We start from the raw sequence: 21,860 nt of genomic DNA on the forward strand, positions 1-21,860 counted from the left end.
TCTGTTGCTCCAGACTCTACGATGGAATCATTTGAAAATTGCTTCTGGCATTAAGGAGGGTTCTAAATTGACTCGTACAAGTCTGTAACTCTGACAGTGTACAGATGGAACCAAATGGACCCGTATGTGTACACCGTCAGAGTTAAAGGAAATGTAAACTTTGAGAACCATTGATGTACAGTATAGCTAGCTAGCCCACTAACGTTAGCTATAGCCTGAAATGCACGTATTGTCAAGCACTTTGTGCAGTTAGGAAACGGGTGATAAATGACCCTGGGAACATAGGACCCTTTGTCATGTCTCCCCCCCCCCCCCACACACACATAGGACCCTGGGTAGTGGTGGAAAGTAACTAAATACATTTAGTCAAGTGCTGCAATGAAGTTTCTTAAATTTCTGGAGTATTTTCATCTTTCAGTACTTTGTACGTTTCTACTCCACTATATCTCAGAGGCAGATATGTGGTACTTTTTTTTTCTCCACTAAAAAAAATGTTTTAAACTTAACTCATTCACTGCCACAATTATTGCTGGCCGCGTTTGCCCACTGCCAGAGATTTTTCATCGAAAAAAAAAAGTACTCAGGAGCCAAGATACAGAATTTTTAAGTTTTAAGTTAACAAGGAAGTGGATGGGAGTCTAGATCTTTAAACAATCATATCTCCTTGGTCTTTGGGTCAAATTTGAAACAAAAACTAAAAAAAAAATTACGTTTTTTACGTCAGTGGCAGGATTGGTAAACGGGAAAAATTACGTTTTTTACGTCAGTGGCAGTGAATGAGTTAATTAGTTACTTTGTTGATTTAGAGATCATTATTACAAAACATGCATTAACCACATTATAAGGCCTATTTTATACTTCGGCAAATCGAAAAATGGACGATCTACAAGCTCACAACGCATTGCATTTGAAAATGTTGTGCTTGTATAAAATTTAGAGCTTGTAAATTTGAACATTTTGAAAACCTTTGAAAAGACTTGGCCTGAATGCAGTACTAACTTATGTAATGTATGTTTACATTGTGGTATCGTTACTTTTACACCAACACTGACCCTGGGGAACATAGGGGTGACCCCCCCGCAAGAGAGAGAGAGAGAGAGAGACACACACACACACACACACACACACGCGCGCACACGCACACACACACACACACACACACACACACACACACACACACACACACACACACACCTTGAGGTCCCTGTGCACTATGTCATGCTGGTGGGTGTAAGACACAGAGTCTAGAATCTGATGAATACAGTGACTGTGAAGACAAAAACCACAACAGAGGGACAACAGAGTAAATAAAACACAACCGTAGAGTGAATAAAACGACGACACAGAGTAAACAACAGCACAACGGCAGGAGGAAATAAGAGACAAAACATTACGTATAAAGACACTGTAAAGGACGAGGGCAAAGGAATACAGCATACGGTAACAGTACATATACACCAGGACACGGTATCCACCTGTTTCCTAGGCTTTTCACTGTGTTCCACTTCCTGTCTTTTGATCCAATGAAATCCAATGAAACCGGTCAGATGACTAATTATATCCAATGAAATCCGACAGGAAGTGGAAAACACACAGCCAAGAAACAGGTGAATACATTCAGCCACAACCTGACAGTTAGAGCTGCAATCCATAATGTCTTTTTAAAGGTACATAATGTAGCTCTTTTTTATATATATATTTTTTTATCCCACGATTTTGTAATCCTTTTTCACCCGGTGCCAATTATCTAAGTGATCCTGGGCGCTACACTCCCCCCGCCAGCCTAGGGAGCCCAGAGCCGAGCTCATGCCTCTTTCAATGCATGAGAGCCAACTGACCTTCTCGTCACCTGACAGGGGGGAGTTTCCCCGGTAGGACGTAGCGCGTGGAAGGAACACGTTATTCCAACCAGTTCCTTTCCCCTCCATCAGGCGCCCCGGCTGTCATGGGGGAGGCGGTATAGTGACCAGGATTACTACATGTTTTTGTGAGGGTATTAATTAACTACCCTAGTAGGAGACACAGGGAGAACATGCAAACTCCACACAGAGTAGGCCCTTTCGCCAACCCCACCTAGGGTATGGGCGCTGATGACGCGGAGGAGAAGACACGCCCCCCAGCGCCCACAGCGTCCCCGGCGGGAATCGAACCCGGTGCCTTCTAGCTGTGAGGCGACAGCGCTACCGACTGCGCCACCGTGCTCCCCTGGTACATATGTAGCTCTAAGCGTGAATTCAATAAGGAAGATCTCTGTTGTCATTCACAGCTATAAGCGCGAGCACTTCTAGAGTCTAATTGACAAACGTTTTATTTCAATAAAACTTTCATTTGCAACAAATTGATCTCTCTCTTATTGAAACTGTATTATAGGGCAACAGATAAGGGACAACTTCCATATCAACCCGTTCTCACTCCCATGTCGTCACATGTTGCCGCTCTGTAAGTAGCGCTGAAACGCCAAGTTTTGACATGACGGATGTTGACAAAACTATGCCTAAACCTAGCTCTGGTCCATAGCCTAGAAGGAGTTCTCCTTAAAGGCTATGGGACTTTCGATTCTTTGCGCACGCACCACAGGCCGCGCAGCCTCTCGTTTTTAGTAAAAATAAAAAATACACTTTTGCTACTCACCAAAACAAAGACGGTTTTATGGAGTTGAAAGCCTACTCAACTAAGTGGGAACACTCTGAGCCCCTCACCTCATGTCTAAAATAAACGTTTTGGCCAAAATGTAAAATATTTCACCGGAAAGAAAACATGTTTTAGTTACTCCGCTGCACCCTCTGCAGATCCGGTCAATAGAAAAATTCCATTGACCAGATCTGTAGAGGGCGCAGGCGCAGCGGAGTAACAACTAAATAATGAATCAAAAGTACCATAAGGATAACTCCTTCTAGGCTATGGACCAGAGCTAGCCTAAACCTAACCTTAATCCTAACCTCACAAATGGGATTCGATCTACAATGGGATTCGATCACGTAAAGTTACGGTAACTAAGCCCTGCTACCAGCTAAGCCACGAGGCAGCTGGCCGGTCCTCTATTCGAATAGTATTTGAAGCTCCAATACGTGGGTTTTTGTTTTTGTAGTCACAATTGTATAGTCCTATAGTGACGCATTAGGGAGTGAAAATGACAGAGTGGCAATAACTGACGCCTATGTGTGGTACATTTTACAGACCCTGTGTGGTGTTGATAGGACACTATACTGGTGAAGCTCAAAGCGTAATATCTCCCCTCATGCCCAAACAGGCTTTTTCATCTTATAGCATAAGAAACATTTTGACTCTTGCTTGCGTGACTTGGAATCCCAGGTATGAGATAAATCTTACGGATTGCAGCTTTTATAAATTAATTAACAACACCCAGTATGGCAAGAAGAAGAAGAAGAAAAAAAAAAGACAAATCATCTAATAATCGAACATCTTGTTTTTGTTTTGTTTTTGTCAAGTTTGTTTTGTCCTGTTTATGTACAGTATGCATGGATGTATGTGTTGTATTGTTTTGTCTATTGTACTTCCTGTATGTTTGTGATAAGGACCCTCTCGAAAACAAGACAACACATCTCAAGGAGTTATCCTCCTTATAGAGCACCAAAGTCTGACGTCACTGCCACTAGAGGGCGCTGTTCCACGGGTTCGTGGCTTTATTTTTTGTGTTGAAATCCCCATTTGGGAATCTTAGATCACGTCATGTAAGAACTGTGTTCCAAACATAAACACACCACCCCAGCGTTTTTGTCAGGGGGGTGGCTCTGCATCGTTGATATTCATTCATATTTGATACAGCCTGTTTCTGGCAAAACATTTAAAGGTAGGGTAAGTGATTTGCGTTGGTTAAAATAATTGTTAAATAGCTCTATATTGTGATAGTACTCATTGCTTTAGAGTGTTTGTTCAGCATAAGGAGTCTCCTTGTCTCTCCACCTCTTTATTAAACAGAAAATGCATTTTCGTTTCAGTTTCAGTTTCATTTTCAATTTTATCCAACCAGGACAGAGAACTCAATCAGGATACAGATTAAACAAGTGAAAGTGGAAGTGATGACACTAAGAAATGAGCAGGCAAAATTGGAACTGGAACACTATACAAATTAAGCTTAAAAATGGGTACTTTCTCCTGATTGGCTGAGATTTTGACACCTACCGAAAAATGTATTTTCTGTTTATTAAAGAGCTGGAGAGACAGGGAGACATCTGTTACTGAAAAAACACTCTATAGCAATGATTACTATCAGAATATAGTATTTTAACCTTTTAAGAAAATACTTTTTGTTTTAACCCAAAAATATCACTTACCCTACCTTTAATTAATTCTGCTTTAAAAGTCTTAAGAACTACTACTTCCGGGTCTGAAATCACTGTCCCTACAGCGGCCGCATTCATGGGAAATGTAGTCTTTGGGTTGTTTGACTCATTTCTAGTGTTTATATTGTGTTACTCTTTGGGTAAATGTGTACATTTACACCTTCAGTCGATGCTTCATATCCATATGAGTAAAAACGCCAGGGTGGTGTGTTTATTTTTGGAACACAGTTCTTATATGAAGCGATCTAAGATTCCCCAATGAGGATATCAATACAAAAAGTAAAGCCATGAACCTGCGGAAAGCGCCCTCTACTGGTAGTGACGTCAGGACTTCGGTGCTCTATGAAGGTACTAAATATAATATCAGGTCTGCAGATCGGATTGGTTTTATGCAAGTCTGAACAAAGCTAAAGGCATCTGATTCAAATCTGATTAGCAACGTTTCCAATGTGGTCTCTTGTTGTTCAGACTGCACTAAAAACTAAATGTGGCTTCTTCAATCTGGATATATAGGGCATAGCAGTGGCGACCATTTGCAGTGCCACAGATAGAAAACCCATTCATTTTTCCCATGTAGAGATTTCCGAAAATATTTATATATTAACTATGTTAAGCCCGGAAAACCGAGCCATCCAGGCTCCTGGTGAATCAAGACCATAAAACATGTGATTCTGTGTCAAAAAATATTTCAATATTTAAAAGGTAGGGTAAGTGATTTACTTTGGTTAAAATGAGTGTTACATAGCTCTATATTCTGATAGTACTCATTGCTATGGAGTGTTTGTTCAGTAACAGTGTTAAATAGCTCTATATTGTGATAGTACTCATTGCTATAGAGTGTTTGTTCAGTAACAGTGTTAAATAGCTCTATATTGTGATAGTACTCATTGCTATAGAGTGTTTGTTCAGTAACAGTGTTAAATAGCTCTATATTGTGATAGTACTCATTGCTATAGAGTGTTTGTTCAGTAAAAGGAGTCTCCATGTCTCTCCAGCTCTTTATTAAACAGAAAATGCAGTTTCAGTGCTCTCTCCTGATTGGTTTAAATGTTGTCACCTACCTGAAAATGCACTATAATCTGTTTACTAAAGAGTGAAACAGAATATATTGTGACCGAACAAACGCTCTGTAGCTATGATTACTATCAGAATATAGTACTTTTTTTTAAAATGTTTTTTAACAAAATATATCACTTACCCGACCTTTAATTATGTAACACTATATTTAATAAATACCCTTTTTTGCGGTTTTCAAAAAAAGAGAAATGGACGCCATGAGGCTCCAGAAACACTGCAGTGATGGTGGAGCAGCATGGTGGCATGAAGGGATGAGAGAGAGAGAGAGAGCTGAGAGCTTATTACTGTACCTGGCATCTGATTCGCTGTAGTACTCTCTCGCCACGATGTCCTCGAACAATTCACCCCCCGTCACGCTGAAACACAAAACACTAATTATATGGGTCTGAAGGACCTGAGGCCGATTCTACAAAATGACTTCTAAATCAGTAGATCTCTCACACCTTCAAGAATCAAACAATTGCAAATGTACAAGCTCGCAGCGTGGCACGAAGTGACACGCTGTGAGCTTGTATATCTGCTATTTTTTAATAGCCAAACGAAAAAAATCTGAAATGACACCAGATTGCTTTACCGATTTTTATGGTTTTAAAAACAAATAATAAGAACACATTTTGTTCACAGAGGCAGCCTGTACACACACACACACACACACGCACACGCACACGCACACGCACACACACACACACACACACACGTTTTTTATTACTATACTCATGAGGACATCAACCTTTTAGGATGGCGATTTTATGGATGTCGTTTATTTGATTTTTTTGCATTTGTTGCCATTTTTTTAATAAGCAAAATAGCCGAGGATTAGTAGATGATTGGCCGTTTTCAGTGTGGTGTGATTCCGGCGCTCAATTAAAGTATAAACCTATATCTAACCTCTTTAAAAAAAATGCCTTATATCCTAAAACCCTGAACCTGGATCTGTTCCAGATTGTAAGTAAATTCCTCAAGAAATGTCTATTTGTCAAATTCTACTACATTTGACCCTCACAAGTATAGTAATTCAAGTGCACGCACACACACACACACATGCTGACTACACACACACACACACACACACACACACACACACACACACACACACACACACACACACACACACACACACACACACACACACACACACACACACACACAGACTACACACACACACACACACACACACACACACACACACACACACACACACACACACACACAGGCTGGGGATGTCCTCGGTAGGGGGAAGCCCTGAGACTGCAGGATTCTCTCTCTAACTGTTGCTATGGAAACTGGCTCCTAGTGCAGTGTAGTGTGTGTGTGTGTGTGTGTGTGTGTGTGTGTGTGTGTGTGTGTGTGTGTGTGTGTGTGTGTGTGTGTGTGTGTGTGTGTGTGTGTGTGTGTGTGTGTGTGTGTGTGTGTGTGTGTGTCATTATGTAATGGGAGGAAGGAGATGGAGAGACAGAACAAAGAGGAGGAGTAGAAAGACGGCAGATTTTTCTTCTTTCTTTTTTTTTTTTTTTACAACCAAAAAAAAAAAATCACATTAACCCTTTAAGACCGGGGAAAGCATCACCTGTGTGTCATTTTAAAGATGTCTTTGGGGCTATTCAAAAATAGCAGATCTACAAGCTCATAGCGCGGCACCGAGTGCCGCGCTATGAGCTTGTAGATCTGCTATTTTTGATAAATCTTGTGCAAATCTTTGTATATATATATTTTAAAGCGAACATTTGTCAAATATTTAGTTCTAGGGACCTCTAGAAGCAAAGATTTGAGTTACAAATGTCCGCAAAAAAAAAAAAATCTAATATTTGCACACATGTTCATGTTTTAATTTTTGTTTTGCAGATCTACAAGCTCACAGCTGGTAGATCTGCTATTTTTGAATAGCCAAAGAAATGTTAAAAATGACAGAGATGCGTTCCCGGAAGGAATGGGTTAACTGGGGCGTTACAAAGACACTGGATGGATGCAGTACGGTTTGACCAGGAGACAATACTACAGAAAATACTAACGTAGTAGATACCATACAAAATATACTACAGTAGATACTACAGTAGATACTACAGCAAATACTACAGTAGACAGACAGTACAGCTCATACGACAGCAGATACTACAACAGATGCTACAGCAGATACTACAACAGATACTACAATAGATAATACGGTAAACTGTTACTGTAAAAATGTCATCTGAAATGTTTTACATTTAGTGGACTAAATATCATAAGATGGGGGTAGTGGGGGTAAGATTGCCGAGTAGTGATGGCATCGAAATGATTTTCACTCGGCTGCATGCCGAGAATAGCGGAACTACAAGCTCACAACGCGTCGCGCAGTGAGCTTGTAGATCAGCTATTTTCGGTCTGTGACATCCGCCGCGCATCCACGATGACTCGTATTAGTTCTACTGGATCTCTTCTCCACTAGATCCCTCCCTGAACGTTTTAGTCTAGTTTTTTATTTGTTCACGAAATTGTCAGCATATTTAGTCATAGTTTTAGTCATAGCTTAGTTTTTATTTCGTTTTCGTCAGTGAAAAAAGATAGTCGACAGACATTTTAGTCACAGTCTTAGTCGACTAAATCAACACGGCCTAGTAGATAGTACAGCAGATAGAGCAGATCATACAGCAGGTATATCAGCAGAGTGTGAAACGGTTCCTCTTCCATTTCAGCCTCTATTCAGAGGAGTAAGTGAACATAAGGCGCTCTTGGGTGGCACAGTGCTGCTAAAGTATCTGCCCACCCCCACCCCCACCCACCCCCCCCCCCCCCACTCCCCACTCCCACCAGCAGCACGGAGTCTCTGGAGGGGATCGAATCCACCACCCGCTGTGCATCAGGGCTTTGTCGAGCGTCTATTATACGAACACAATATATTGTGTTTGGGGGCACACTAGCCGGGCAGGGAGGGAGATATTTGTCACTACATTGCATCATTGCACCTCTCGGTTCTACAACACGAAACCCAGAACAATAGAATGGAATAGAATAGAATAGAATAGAATAGAATAGAATAGAATAGAATAGAATAGAATAGAATAATCCCCACTCCTGGGTGTATATTTGCACGTATACGTAAAATGTGTCCTCTGCATTTACCCATCCTATAACTACTAGGAGCAGTATGCAGCATGCAGATGAGTAATGTTTCTTATCTGTAATGAACAGGGCCATTACAAATGACATCATCAATTTGCGACAGAGTGGCACCTAACGACTGAAAGATGTACCATTTCTAAAATAAGTCAAATATTGAAAGGTGCATTTCGTTCCTAATTTAAGTTATAAAGGGCAATTATAGTGTATTAAGGTACATACGGGCTTATTAGCCAGGGATCCCTTTAATCTCATAATGTACTCACCAGTGCCAACGTTTTATTGTTGTTTTTTGTTTTTTTCACGTTGCCATAGACCTCGTTAAAATCCTTAAGATTGAGCTCTGCACTGTTTGTAAACATCGCGGCGATCTCCCTGCGTGTACCAGTCCAAACCACGTGTCAAACGGGGTATCCATGTTGTAGTTAGAACGGTTTAGGTTAAACAGTGATCAGCGAGGAGAAAAACTACAATCGAAGAAAATGGCGTTGCAGTGTGCGCTTTAGAATGGAGTCCTATGGGATCTGCAAAACAGGATCCGGAATAATTCCATTTCCGGTGGTGTTACAATGAAATGTGCCGTACTAGAAAATTGAAAAAAAAGGAAAAAGCACCACAGCCCGAAGGCTACGGGATCGGCGCTGTACAGTTGGATTTATCGCCCCCGTAGGCTACGGGCCCGGCGGTGAGAGTGTTAAGGAATCGGACCCTTAACACATTACCTGCCAATCACATAGATCTACATCAATGCAAATACAACCATTCACTGACAATAACATAAATCTATGTTTTCAAAAAAGATATATAATATCATTATTATTATTATTATTATTTTTTTCCACACAGAACAGGAGATAACGTGATCCAAAGATGTACTGCTCCATTCACTTCCTGGTTAAAGTATTTGGGAAATATTATGTATCTCGGCTTCTGTGTTTTACTAATTAGTTTTGGCGAGACATGCTATTTTCAACTGGGTATAGAGCACCGAAGTCTGACGTCACTGCCAGTAGAGGGCCAGTAGAGGGCGCTGTTCCAGGGTTCGTGGCTTTATTTTTTTGTGTTGAAATCCCCATTTGGGAATCTTAGATCACGTCATATAAGAACTGTGTTCCAAACATAAACACACCACCCTGGCGTTTTTGTCAGGGGGGTGGCTCTGCATCATTGATATTCATTCATATTTGATACAGCCTGTTTCTGGCGAAGAAAATGGAATGAATTCTGCCTTAAAAGTCTTAAGAACTACTACTTCCGGGTCTGAAATCACTGTCCCCACAGCAGCCGCGTTCATGGGAAATGTAGTCTTTGGGTTGTTTGACTCGTTTCTAGTGTTTATATTGTGTTACTCTTTGGGTAAATGTGTACATTTACACTTTCAGTCGATGCTTTATATCCATATGAGTAAAAACGCCAGGGTGATGTTTATTTTTGGAACACAGTTCTTATATGAAGCGTTCTAAGATTCCCCAATGAGGATATCGATACAAAAAGTAAAGCCATGAACCTGCGGAAAGCGCCCTCTACTGGCAGTGACGTCAGGACTTCGGTGCTCTATAACAAGCGAAGAGGAGGTCGCGATGACATTTTTTTCTCACGGATGCACAGTGGAAGCCTCCGTGATTAGCAACCATCAGGGGATCAATCATACTGGAGATAAATATTCTGTGACTACTTTAAAAGGTTAGAAAAATCGAAAAAACCCTGGCAGAAGGTAAACAAATCACACCCAGTGTGAAGTGGGCGGTGTGGTCATCACAGTGGTCATCATAGTGATGGTAATCTCTCAAGAACAGATTCTGCACTGCGTTGGAATCTGTCGGGGAGGTTCGTCATAACGTGTGCGCATTCAGATCAGGAAGCAGGCCGCGCTTTACCCAATCAAATGTAGTGGGCGGGATTCACATGTCCGTCGATCTTTCCCCCTCGAAACAAACCCAAACTAATTTAACAATAGCGTCCGCGGAGCAGACAAAACCACGGAAAGATATTCACATTTTAACTTACTCTTTCATCATAGAAACAAGTGGGCTTATAACCAAAACGATCCATGTTCTCTGGGAGAAGTGGTGTTAGTGTTCCGTGTAGAAATATTGTTAGTGGGAATGAAAACATAGTGGCACCCACCGGAAGTGAAAACTGAAGGCAGACTTCTAAACCCCGGTTTCCTTGCGCTCTGGTGTTACGTTTTCTTCCGCCCAGAGCCAACAGACATAGAACAAACAGCAGAGGTCGCTGTTTTTCCTTTTCAGTTGGCGATGGGTTCCCAGATTGTAGTGATGGAAGCTCACTTCCAAATTTTTTTTATTTTTTTAAAGTGCATAATCCTATGTATAGGTTATTAATGTCATCATGTGTCTCGCTAGCCAATCACAGTGCTGAATAGAGTCAGCCAATAGAGTCAGCCAATCACAGTACAGCTAGAGGGGTCTACTAATGGGCCAATCACAGTGCAGGAAACTAATACCAATGAGGTGTCCCAACCCCACTTATAGGGGCGGCTACACCGCCCCAAAAAACGGATGCATAGTACCTGGAAGTGAATGTGTTCAGAGGGAATCGTAAAGGAACCTTAAAATCCCTATCCGCAGGTGTTGGGGGCGGGAGGAGTATAGGGCGGGAGGTCTCTCTACGTCCTCCCGGTGGAGGCTCCTCACTGGCAGGTGAAGCCAGTAGGATGCAACAGCGGTGACAACACACAGACGTGTGTGTGTGTGTGTGGGGAGGAGGAGATAATTGGCATAACGACTAAATTGGGGAGAAAAAAATGTCTAAAAGGCAACAACGGTAGTTATGATGACACACCACTGAACATAAAGGACAGACAACGCACTCACAGGTCAAACAGCAGATAATGGAAGTCTTCTTCTGAGATGCTGTCATGGAGACGAACTGGAAAGAAGAGAGAGAAAGGCAAGGAGGGGAGAGAGAGAGAGAGAGAGAGAGGGAGAGAGAGAGAGAGTTAGAAAGAGGCATGATGCAGGACAGACAAAAAGAGAGTGCACTCAGTGTCACTGAGTAACTAAGTACATTTACTCAAGTACTGTACTTATGTAGAGTTTTTTGGTATTTTTTGGGCGGTGAAACCGCCCCTATAAGTGAGGTTTGGATATTTGTACAACAAATCCTGCGCTGTGATTGGCCAAAAATGTACCCCGCCTAACCCTGCACCGTGATTGGCCAATCACAGTCTATTCAGGACTGTGATTGGCCAGTGTCACATGACACATGTGCATAGCCCTATATAAGAAACCATAACTTTAAAAAAAAAACATAAATTAGTTTTTTTTTAAGTTATGGTTTCTTCCATCATAAAGAGTGTTTCAATAAATGTATTTATTTTTTGTACATGATTGGTTGACTCCATTCAGTATTGTGATTAGCTAGCAAGACACCGCCCACTTCACACAGGGTGTGATTTTTTACTTTACTGGAGTATTTCCAATTTTCAGTACTTTTACTTCTACTCCACTACATCTCAGAGGCAAATATTGTACTTTCACTCCACTACAATTATTTGAAAACTTTAGTTACTTTGTAGATTTTCATTAAAATTACAAAACACACATTAACCACTTCAGCCCTATATACATTTAGGCCATTCGAAAACAGCCGATCTACAAGCTCACAATGCGTCATGCGACGCATTGTGAGCTTGTAGATCCGCTATTTTCAAAATATTGTTATACATTTGAAAAGTTGCGAAACGGGACATTCTGCATAACGAGTACTTTCTACTTTTGGTACTTTAGTTACATTTTGATGCCAATACTTTTGCACTTGCACTCAATTGTCAAATTTGAATTCAGGACTTTTACTTGTAACAGAGTATTTCTACATTGCAGTATTGATGCTTTTACTTAAGTTAAACATGCAAGTACTTTTTCCACCACTGGCAGCAGGACAGACAGACAGAGAGTGCACTCTGAATTCTTTATTCCGTGGCTGTCGGGTGGGAACCGGCACAAGATATGTCCAAATTATCCTTCTTCTCCAGGAAATGGTCAAAGGAATCATTGTGTGTCCCAATGCATCCAATGCAGTTAACAACTCATTCACTGCCACTGACGTTTTTTTTTTTTTTTCAAATTTGACCCAAAGACCAAGGAGATATGATTGTTTAAAGATCTAGACTCCCATCCACTTCCTTGTTAACTTAAAACTTAAAAATTCTGTATCTCGGCTCCTGAGTACTTTTTTTTTTCGATGAAAAATCTCTGGCAGTGGGCAAACGCGGCCAGCAATAATTGTGGCAGTGAATGAGTTAATATAAGCAGGGCTGTCACGACTCACGATCATGAAATTATTCTTGGCGATTAAATGTCAAAGAATTTGCGCTTAGCGATTTAATTGTGCAGTTGAGCATTGGAACATTATGAATAAAGATTACATTTATTTTTGCCTTGCAGGCTTGGTAAACAAAAGTTGCACAGGGCAAATAACTTTTAATAAATTATTTATTTATTTTACATTGTTGGATCTTAAATTGGTTTTAAATGCTGTTAAAGCCCAAAAGCATCCCTGTCTACCAAGCCAAAACACAGTGAGAGGGCAATGTGTTCCTGCAGGTAAACACCACCACACTACTGTAGTGTGTTTCTATAGGTAAACACCACCACACTACTGTAGTGTGTTTCTGCAGGTAAACACCACCAAACTACTGTAGTGTGTTTCTGCAGGTAAACACCACCACACTACTGTAGTGTGTTTCTATAGGTAAACACCACCACACTACTGTAGTGTGTTTCTATAGGTAAACACCACCACACTACTGTAGTGTGTTTCTATAGGTAAACACCACCACACTACTGTAGTGTGTTTCTGCAGGTAAACACCACCAAACTACTGCAGTGTGTTTCTGCAGGTAAACACCACCACACTACTGTAGTGTGTTTCTATAGGTAAACACCACCACACTACTGTAGTGTGTTTCTGCAGGTAAACACCACCACACTACTGCAGTGTGTTTCTGCAGGTAAACACCACCACACTACTGTAGTGTGTTTCTATAGGTAAACACCACCACACTACTGTAGTGTGTTTCTGCAGGTAAACACCACCACACTACTGTAGTGTGGTTCTATAGGTAAACACCACCACACTACTGTAGTGTGTTTCTGCAGGTAAACACCACCACACTACTCCAGTGTGTTTCTGCAGGTAAACACCACCAAACTACTGTAGTGTGTTTCTGCAGGTAAACACCACCAAACTACTCCAGTGTGTTTCTGCAGGTAAACTCCACCACACTACTGTAGTGTGTTTCTGCAGGTAAACACCACCACACTACTGTAGTGTGTTTCTGCAGGTAAACACCACCACACTACTGTAGTGTGTTTCTAAAGGTAAACACCACCACACTACTGTAGTGTGTTTCTATAGGTAAACACCACCACACTACTGTAGTGTGTTTCTATAGGTATACACCATGATTTTGGGGGATAAATAATTACCTCAAGAACAGATATACAATTAGCGTATACTTACATGCCGATATCTCATTTGCCGTTGAAACACTTTTAAACCCATTTATCAGTTCATTTTTCCCGTAGTTACAGCACTTTGGCTTTGTAGGGCAGTACAGAGTACAGTATGGCTTTAAAGGGAAAAAAACTATGGAGATACAAGGTTCCTGCCCAACAGTGACTATCTGTTCATTCATACTGTATCAGTGGAGTCTCACCAATGTTGGAGTGCTTCAGCAGCCTGCAGATCCTGGCCTCTCTCTCCAGTTTCTGATGGTCTGCGAGACAGAGAATATGAGAATACTGTAATAATACTGTAATAATACTGTAATATTACTGTAATAATACTGTAATAATACTGTAATATTACTGTAATAATACTGTATTAATACTGTATTAATACTGTAATATTACTGTACTAATACTGTACTAATACTGTACTAATACTGTAATAATACTGTATTAATACTGTACTAATACTGTACTAATACTGTACTAATACTGTAATAATACTTTAATCTTACTGTAATAATACTGTATTAATACTGTAATAATACTGTAATAATACTGTAATATTACTGTAATAATACTGTATTAATACTGTAATATTACTGTAATATTACTGTACTAATAATGTACTAATAATGTACTAATACTGTAATAATACTGTAATAATACTGTAATAATACTGTAATATTACTGTAATAATACTGTAATAATACTGTATAATATTACTGTAAAAAATATATATATAACCGTAACAGTTTCTGATGGTCTGCAAGACCATCTTCTCACAGTCAATGTGAGAATACTTTAATAACCCAAAAAAATTGAATTAGAGGAGAGATGTGGAGAGGAGAGGAGAGGAGAGGTGTGGAGAGGAGAGGAGAGGAGAGGAGAGGAGAGGAGAGGAGAGGTGTGGAGAGGAGAGGAGAGGAGAGGAGAGTGGTCATGCCTCAGACAGTCACATGTGTGCCTCTATCACCTCAGAACATGTTAATGTCAGCCTAGAAGACGTGTCATAATGATGAATCATCAGCCCACACACATGTACTGTGCCCACCCATGCATGTACTACACACAGACATGTACACGGTACACACATGTACCGAAGACACACACAACATGCAAGCACCACTTAGGAGCAGCGTTGCCAGAATTTGCGAGAGAATTAAATGATGAAGCTATAAGGCTATGAAAACAAGCCCAAAAGAAGCGACTATATATATACAGTAGGCCACATGAACACTTGGAACCTACAGTATATAGAGCGTCGCAGTTCCCGCCCACTTCCTGTTTTTTTTGGTGCCGGAAGAAAAAACTCAATGCATTTTTCCATTGACATTTCCAAAAATATTTATATCTATTAATTTAAGCCTCGAATCAAGCCATCATGAGATGACATGAATCATGACCATAAAACGTTTTTTTCTGTGATTTTTTTTATTTTATATTTAATTATATGATATACTATATTTAATAAATACCCTTTGTTTTGCCGTTTTCAACCAAAAAAAATAATCACAGAATCAAACGTTTATGGTCATGATTCATGTCATGTCATGATGGCTTGATTCGAGGCTTAAATTAATAGATATAAATATTTTTGGAAATGTCAATGGAAAAATGCATTGAGTTTTTTCTTCCGGCACCAAAAAAAACAGGAAGTGGGCGGGAACTGCGACGCTCTATAGTGCTTGCCAACGTGTCGTCACCACGGGGGGGGGGGGCATAGTAGCTGCAGACATACTGGTGGGAGTCAATGTTAAGTCAACCTGTTTATCCCCCACCAAGATGAACGCGCTACCAAATGACACTCGGTGACGCCCCCTTCAGGATTTTTTGGTACGCACTATACATCCAACACGGTCTCACTTCATACATCAACTATTTGAAAATAGCCGATTCACAAGCTCACAACGCGTCGCAATGTGACGCGTTGTGAGCTTGTAGATCTGCTATTTCAACGAAAAAAAATATTTTCAGATCTGTGGACAAGTACATAAATTTGGGGGGGGGGGTCCTTGACATTAATAGGTTTGATAAACACTGATTTAAACATCATTTAAAGAAAAGTTGCCAAAATAAGCAACTACACTTTAGAAACAAGCCCAAAAAAAAAAGCAACCGGCTACTACAGTATATTTACAAGCAACTTTGGAGAAAAACAAGCCCAAAGTCGCTTACAATAAGCAGACTTGGCAACACTGTCTGCTTAGGAGTGCAACAGCCGCTGCGGTTGGAAAAACACTCTGTTAACATCTCAAAGCTTTCTCTTGTTGAGGTCAGAGTAATCTGATCGTTAACTAACGTTGCCATTTTCATCTTTTAACCCATTAACCCATTAAGACCTGGGACGCATCTGTGTCATTTTTAGATTTGAGCTAAAAAAGCATTATTTTGCACTTTGGCTATTCAAAAATAGCAGATATACAAGCTCCGAGTGCCGCGCTACGAGCTTGTAGATCTGCTATTTTTGAAAAATCGAGAGAGTGTGTGCAAATCTTTGAATATATATATTTTTTTAAAGCGAAACATTTGTGACTCAAATCTTCGCTTCTGGGGGGTCCCTGGAACACCATATTTTGAAATGGGGGTCCGTGGCCAAAGACATATACATTGTGGGGTCCTTGACATGAAAAAGTTTGAAAACCACTGATATTATAGCAACATAGGATTTAGGATTTAGAAGACGAGACCTCAGGTCTTAAATTTGACTTAATTCATCCCATGTATTAAACATTGCTAAGATTACATGCCTGTGCATGTCGAATACGGTCTACAGCAGTGGTTCTCAAAACTGGGTTCCAGGGACCCCCAGAAATCCTTCAAAATTGATATTAATTAGGGGGTCCTTGAGATAAAAGTGCTCTGGAAGCGCAGCAACACACCAGACGACCAGAGAAGCACTCCTCCAGCACTCTCAGAGCTCAGATTTCCAAAACACTCCCAGCTAATTGAGCTAATGGAATAGAATAATCGATGCACTGGCTCTTCTTAAGAGGTTGAACCTGAGAACGTTGACACTCTGCACTTTTATCTCATGTACAATTCTGCTTTGAGGACCGCTAACGGGAAGAGTGGGCACTTAAAGGAAGAGTGGGCACCTCGATGTAGAACTGTCTATTTGGCCCAAAATATAAAACAATTAAATATTTGGAAAACGGGTCATTGAGTAATGTATAAGTATACATGATTAGAACATGATTGAACATTTGACAATTAAGGTCCAATATTTCTACAAATTGCTGCAAAACCAGTCAAATCCAATCATTTTGGGGCGTGTCACGGTGCGAGGCAGGGCAGAATGTAGGACCCAAATGCAGGATGAGGCAGAGGCTGAACGGATCGATAATTATATATATATTTTTTCTCTTTAATTTTTATCCCACGATTTTGTAACCCAATTTTTTACACCCAGTGCCAATTGTCTATGTCATCCTGGGCACTACCTTCCCTCTGCCAACCTAGGGCGGCCAGGGCCGAGCTCATGCCTCCTTCAATCAGTGGTGGAAAGTAACTAAGTACATTTACTTAAGTACTGTACTTAAGTACAATTTTGAGGTATTTGTACTTTACTTGAGTATTTCCAATTTCCAATACTTTTACTTCTACTCCACTACATCTCAGAGGCAAATATTGTACTTTTACTCCACTACAATTATTTGAAAACTTTAGTTACTAGTTACTTTTCAGATATAAACTATGATATAATGAAACATACATTAACCACTTTAGCCCTATTTTATACCTAGGCTATTTGAAAATAGCAGATCTACAAGCTCACAACGCGTCGCTTTGCGACGCGTTGTGAGCTTGTAGATCGGCTATTTTCAAATATTTAGTACTTTTACTTTTGGTACTTTAAGTACATTTTGATGCCAATACTTTTGTACTTTTACTGAAGTAAATTTTTCATTCTGGACTTTTACTTGTAAAAGAGTATTTTTATATTACAGAATTGGTACTTTTACTTAAGTAAAGAATTTGAGTACTTTTTCCACCACTGCCTTCAATGCATGAGAGCCAACTGACCTTTCTTATCACCTGACAGGGGAGAGTTTCCCTGGTTGGACGTAGCGCGTGGAAGGAACACGTTATTCCAACCAGTTATTTTCCCCTCCATCAGGCGCCCCGGCTGGCCAGGGGGAGGCAGTATTCAAAATGTTTATCAACTCAATAACTGGGAATGCCAACTAAAGGAACAGAACTCATGACACATAACACACATGTTTCACAATGAACTAGCAACCAAACGTTGGGAACAGGGAGGTATAAATGCACAAGGACTAACTACACACAGGTGACACACAACTGGACAATCAACACTGGGATAGGCTGGGGGACTAAGAGGACACAGGTGGAAACACTGGCCAATCACAAGACCGGTAAGACAAGACAGGTACAGAACTACAGGGGCAGACAGGAAGGCACAGAACAAACTACAAAATAAGAGTACACAAAACCGTGCTAAGAAACAAGGAACATAAGAAAACACAGCAGTAGAACAGAACTAGTCACGGATCGTGACAGGGCATAAACAAGTTGACGGGTCTGTAAGTCTGACAATGATGTACCGTGCATGTTCACATCATGTATACTTTACATTACTCAAGACCATTTTTCCTATATATATATATTTAATTTTTTTTCAAAAATGTCGAAAACAAAATAGCATTTTTTTTCCTTTTTAGCCCACTCTTCCTTAGTGCCCTTGTGGACCTACTGAAGTGCTACTACCTCTGTGTCTAACCTTATGCAGCTTATATCTAAGATCATGTTTAGGCCTACATGCTGTTCAGCTGGATTATGCTATGTGTATATATGTAATAATAATAATAATAATAATACTAATAATACTACAGTAATCAGACTTATATAGTGCTTTTCACAGTACCCAAAGTCGCTTTACAAAACAAATAAAAAATAAACAACTTCATTAGGAGCAAAACAAAGTTAAAAGGCTAAAAACACTAAGCTAAGAGAAGCAGAAAGAAGCAGAAAGAAGCAGAAAGGGAGATCTGGTTTGAGTTAGACGGGGAAAGCAAGTCTGAAAAGGAGGCTTTTGAGGGAGATGTAGATATCTTCTAGATTCTTACCCAACATGTTTCTATTTACTGTTTGATTTCATTTCTCCTAGCCCCTCCCCCCCTCTTTTTCTGTTTATCTTCCTGAAAACAACTAAAACGATGGAGCTCAGCTTGCACAAAAACAAGGTTCACTCACTTCATGCATCTTTTAAAACATATTGCTGCATATTAACATATAAACCATACAAAGCATCACATTTGAAAACAAAAGGTTAATCTAAGTAAGGATCAATTGTGAACTTGAATCTGTAAAGCTGTGACGTGACAATAAAGTTGATTCTGATTCTTCTCAATTATTCAATTAATACAAATAAAACATATCAATAGACTAATCCATTAAGACCAGGAAAGGCCTCTGTCATTTTAGCCACTTTAACCATTATCTTACACTTTGGCTATACAAAAATAGCAGATATAAAAGCTCATAGCGCGGCAAGCTTGTAGATCTGCATTTGTTTTTTAAATCATGCAAATTTGTGCAAATCTTCAAACTTTTTCCATGTCAAGGACCCCCAAAATAATATGTATTTGGCCACGGACCCCCATCTGAAAATATGTTGTTCCAGGGACCCCCAGAAGCAAAGATTTTAGTTAAAAATGTTCGCTTGAAAGAAATATATATATATTAATCAAAGACTTGCACGAATGTTCACGATTTTTCAAAAATAGCAGATCTACAAGCTCAAGCACTACAATGCATGTGTTTGGTCCTCTCTCTGTGTGTGTGTATTCCTCACCTCTGGCGGCCAGCTTCTTGGTGTTGATGATCTTGGCAGCAAACCCCTCGCCTGAGCATTTCTTCACACAGCGGCGCACCACTGAAAAGGCTCCCCTAGGAACCAAAAGACAGGAGGAACCATATGGGTCAGCACAGGGTCAATTAACAATCATCACACACACACACACACACCACGACTCAGCAGATTCTCTATAGTCTCCTGAACCCTCTCTGATCTGATCTGTAATGGCTGATAAGAGCAATATTACATTATATACTGAACGTGCGTGTGTGTGTATGTGTATGTGTGTGTGTGTGTGTGTGTGTGTGTGTGTGTGTGTGTGTGTGTGTGTGTGTGTGTGTGTGTGTGTGTGTGTGTTTATATGTACTACTGTATGTAGTAGGGCTGTCACGATTACAAATTTAAGTTGATGATTAATTGCCATTCAAATAATTGCGATTAGCGATTTAATAGTGTGTTTGGCCGTTGAACATTGGAACATACTATGAATAAAAATGTTATTTCTGGCAGATATAACAAAAATGGCACAGGGCAGATATAACAAATAACTTAAAAATACATTATTGACATATTTAATAATTTTATACAAAATATAGCAGAAATAGCTGATCTACAAGCTTACAACGCATCATGAAGTGACAAGCTGTAAGCTTGTAGATCTGCTATTTCTGCTTTTTTTCATATTTGAAAGTGCGTGAACATTTTCAACATGGAAATGATTATGACTATTAAAAAACACAACAAAAAACAAGAGAGACACAGTTGTTTTGTAGTGCACTGGCCCCAATTACACTGATGGTACAATCACCGCTCCGCCAAATCTTGACTGAGAAACACACATCGGAACCAAGCTAATACACAAAGCATAAGGTATAACTGAAAGGTGAACTACAACAGTGAAATACATAGTAGGCTTATATATCATACACACACACACACAGGGAACGCTTACAGTATACATTACATCTTTGTAATGATAATTACTGTCAGGGCGACCCTGTAGCTGAATAATGGTTACAGGGCACATACTGGCCTCATTTATCAACGCGGTGCAGACCAAATAATGGGCGTACGGCGAGATCACCTATCATCAGATCATCCTACCGTACGCTGTGTGTGTGTGTGTGTGTGTGTGAGAGAGAGAGAGAGGCGTGTGCGGGTGCGTGTGTGTGACTTGACCGGCAGCGAGGCGAGGCGAGCCGGCAAAACTCTTTCTTATTGGCTTTCCATGCTGTTTTTTGGTCGTATACTGGTTCTTCATGTCATAAAATCGGGGTGTTTCCAGAACATTTAAGGGCGTGTTATTTAAATGACGCTCTGTTTCAGCCGTGACATTTATCAAGGCTCCGACCCAATGTACGCTAGGATCGGCTGTATAGGATTCGTTGATAAATGTGACTTAGACGTTGGTGTACGGCCGAATATAAGCCGGTTTATAGGCTCCGTTGATAAATGAGGGCCACTGTTCTGTACCACATCGTGGGCTGTAATATCTGTCAGCACGTCCCCCCTGGCCTGTATGTCACTCCCCTGCTATGTCTCTCTCTCTCTGCTTCCTGTCTCTCTCTCTCTCTCTATGGGTGCATCCACACATAAGATACAAGTCATAGGAAGTCCCATCCACTCCCATGTTATGGGAAAAAAAACGGAAAGACAACTTTCCGGTTGCGACAACTAGCGTCAACTTGTATCTCATGTGTGGATGCACCCTCTTTCTCTCTCTCCCTCCCTCTCTCGCTCGCTCTCTCTCTCTCTCTGTGTTTCCTGTCTCTCTCCACTGACTATCAAATAAAGGATGTTATCAAATAGTTGGATGTTTTAGTTGGTCATTTAGTTTGTGAATTGTCATGTCGGTTCATTGTTTGTTAAATGAAATGGGAAAATGTGTCCGGTAAGTCCATATGGGCTGGGTGGGAGTCCTTGGATGCATGACACTTTAATAATAAAGAAAATCAATCAATCAATCATATAAGGCAGAAAAGCCCCAAAACACTTACAATTACACACAACAAAAACAATTAAATGTTCTTTCACAACATGTAAAGGAGGGGAAATATCGATATAACAATAGCCAGCATTCTACAGTTG

General features: G+C 40.3%; 1 protein-coding gene across 1 annotated transcript in view; it reads right to left on the reverse strand.

The window, feature by feature from the left end:
* Positions 1-21,860, reverse strand: part of LOC308078645 (calcium/calmodulin-dependent protein kinase type II subunit beta-like) — a 64,047-nt gene that overhangs the window by 39,077 nt on the left and 3,110 nt on the right. The window contains exons 2-5 of the mRNA XM_080419902.1: positions 19,770-19,864; positions 14,161-14,220; positions 11,315-11,369; positions 5,672-5,737 (exon numbers count right to left, since the gene is read on the reverse strand). Of these exons, the coding sequence (XP_080276028.1) occupies positions 5,672-5,737; positions 11,315-11,369; positions 14,161-14,220; positions 19,770-19,864 (276 nt within the window). The remainder of the gene's footprint in view (positions 1-5,671; positions 5,738-11,314; positions 11,370-14,160; positions 14,221-19,769; positions 19,865-21,860) is intronic.

The sequence above is a fragment of the Gymnoscopelus braueri genome (genome assembly GCF_963280865.1).
Source record: "Gymnoscopelus braueri genome assembly, chromosome: 22".
Classification (NCBI taxonomy): domain Eukaryota; kingdom Metazoa; phylum Chordata; class Actinopteri; order Myctophiformes; family Myctophidae; genus Gymnoscopelus; species Gymnoscopelus braueri.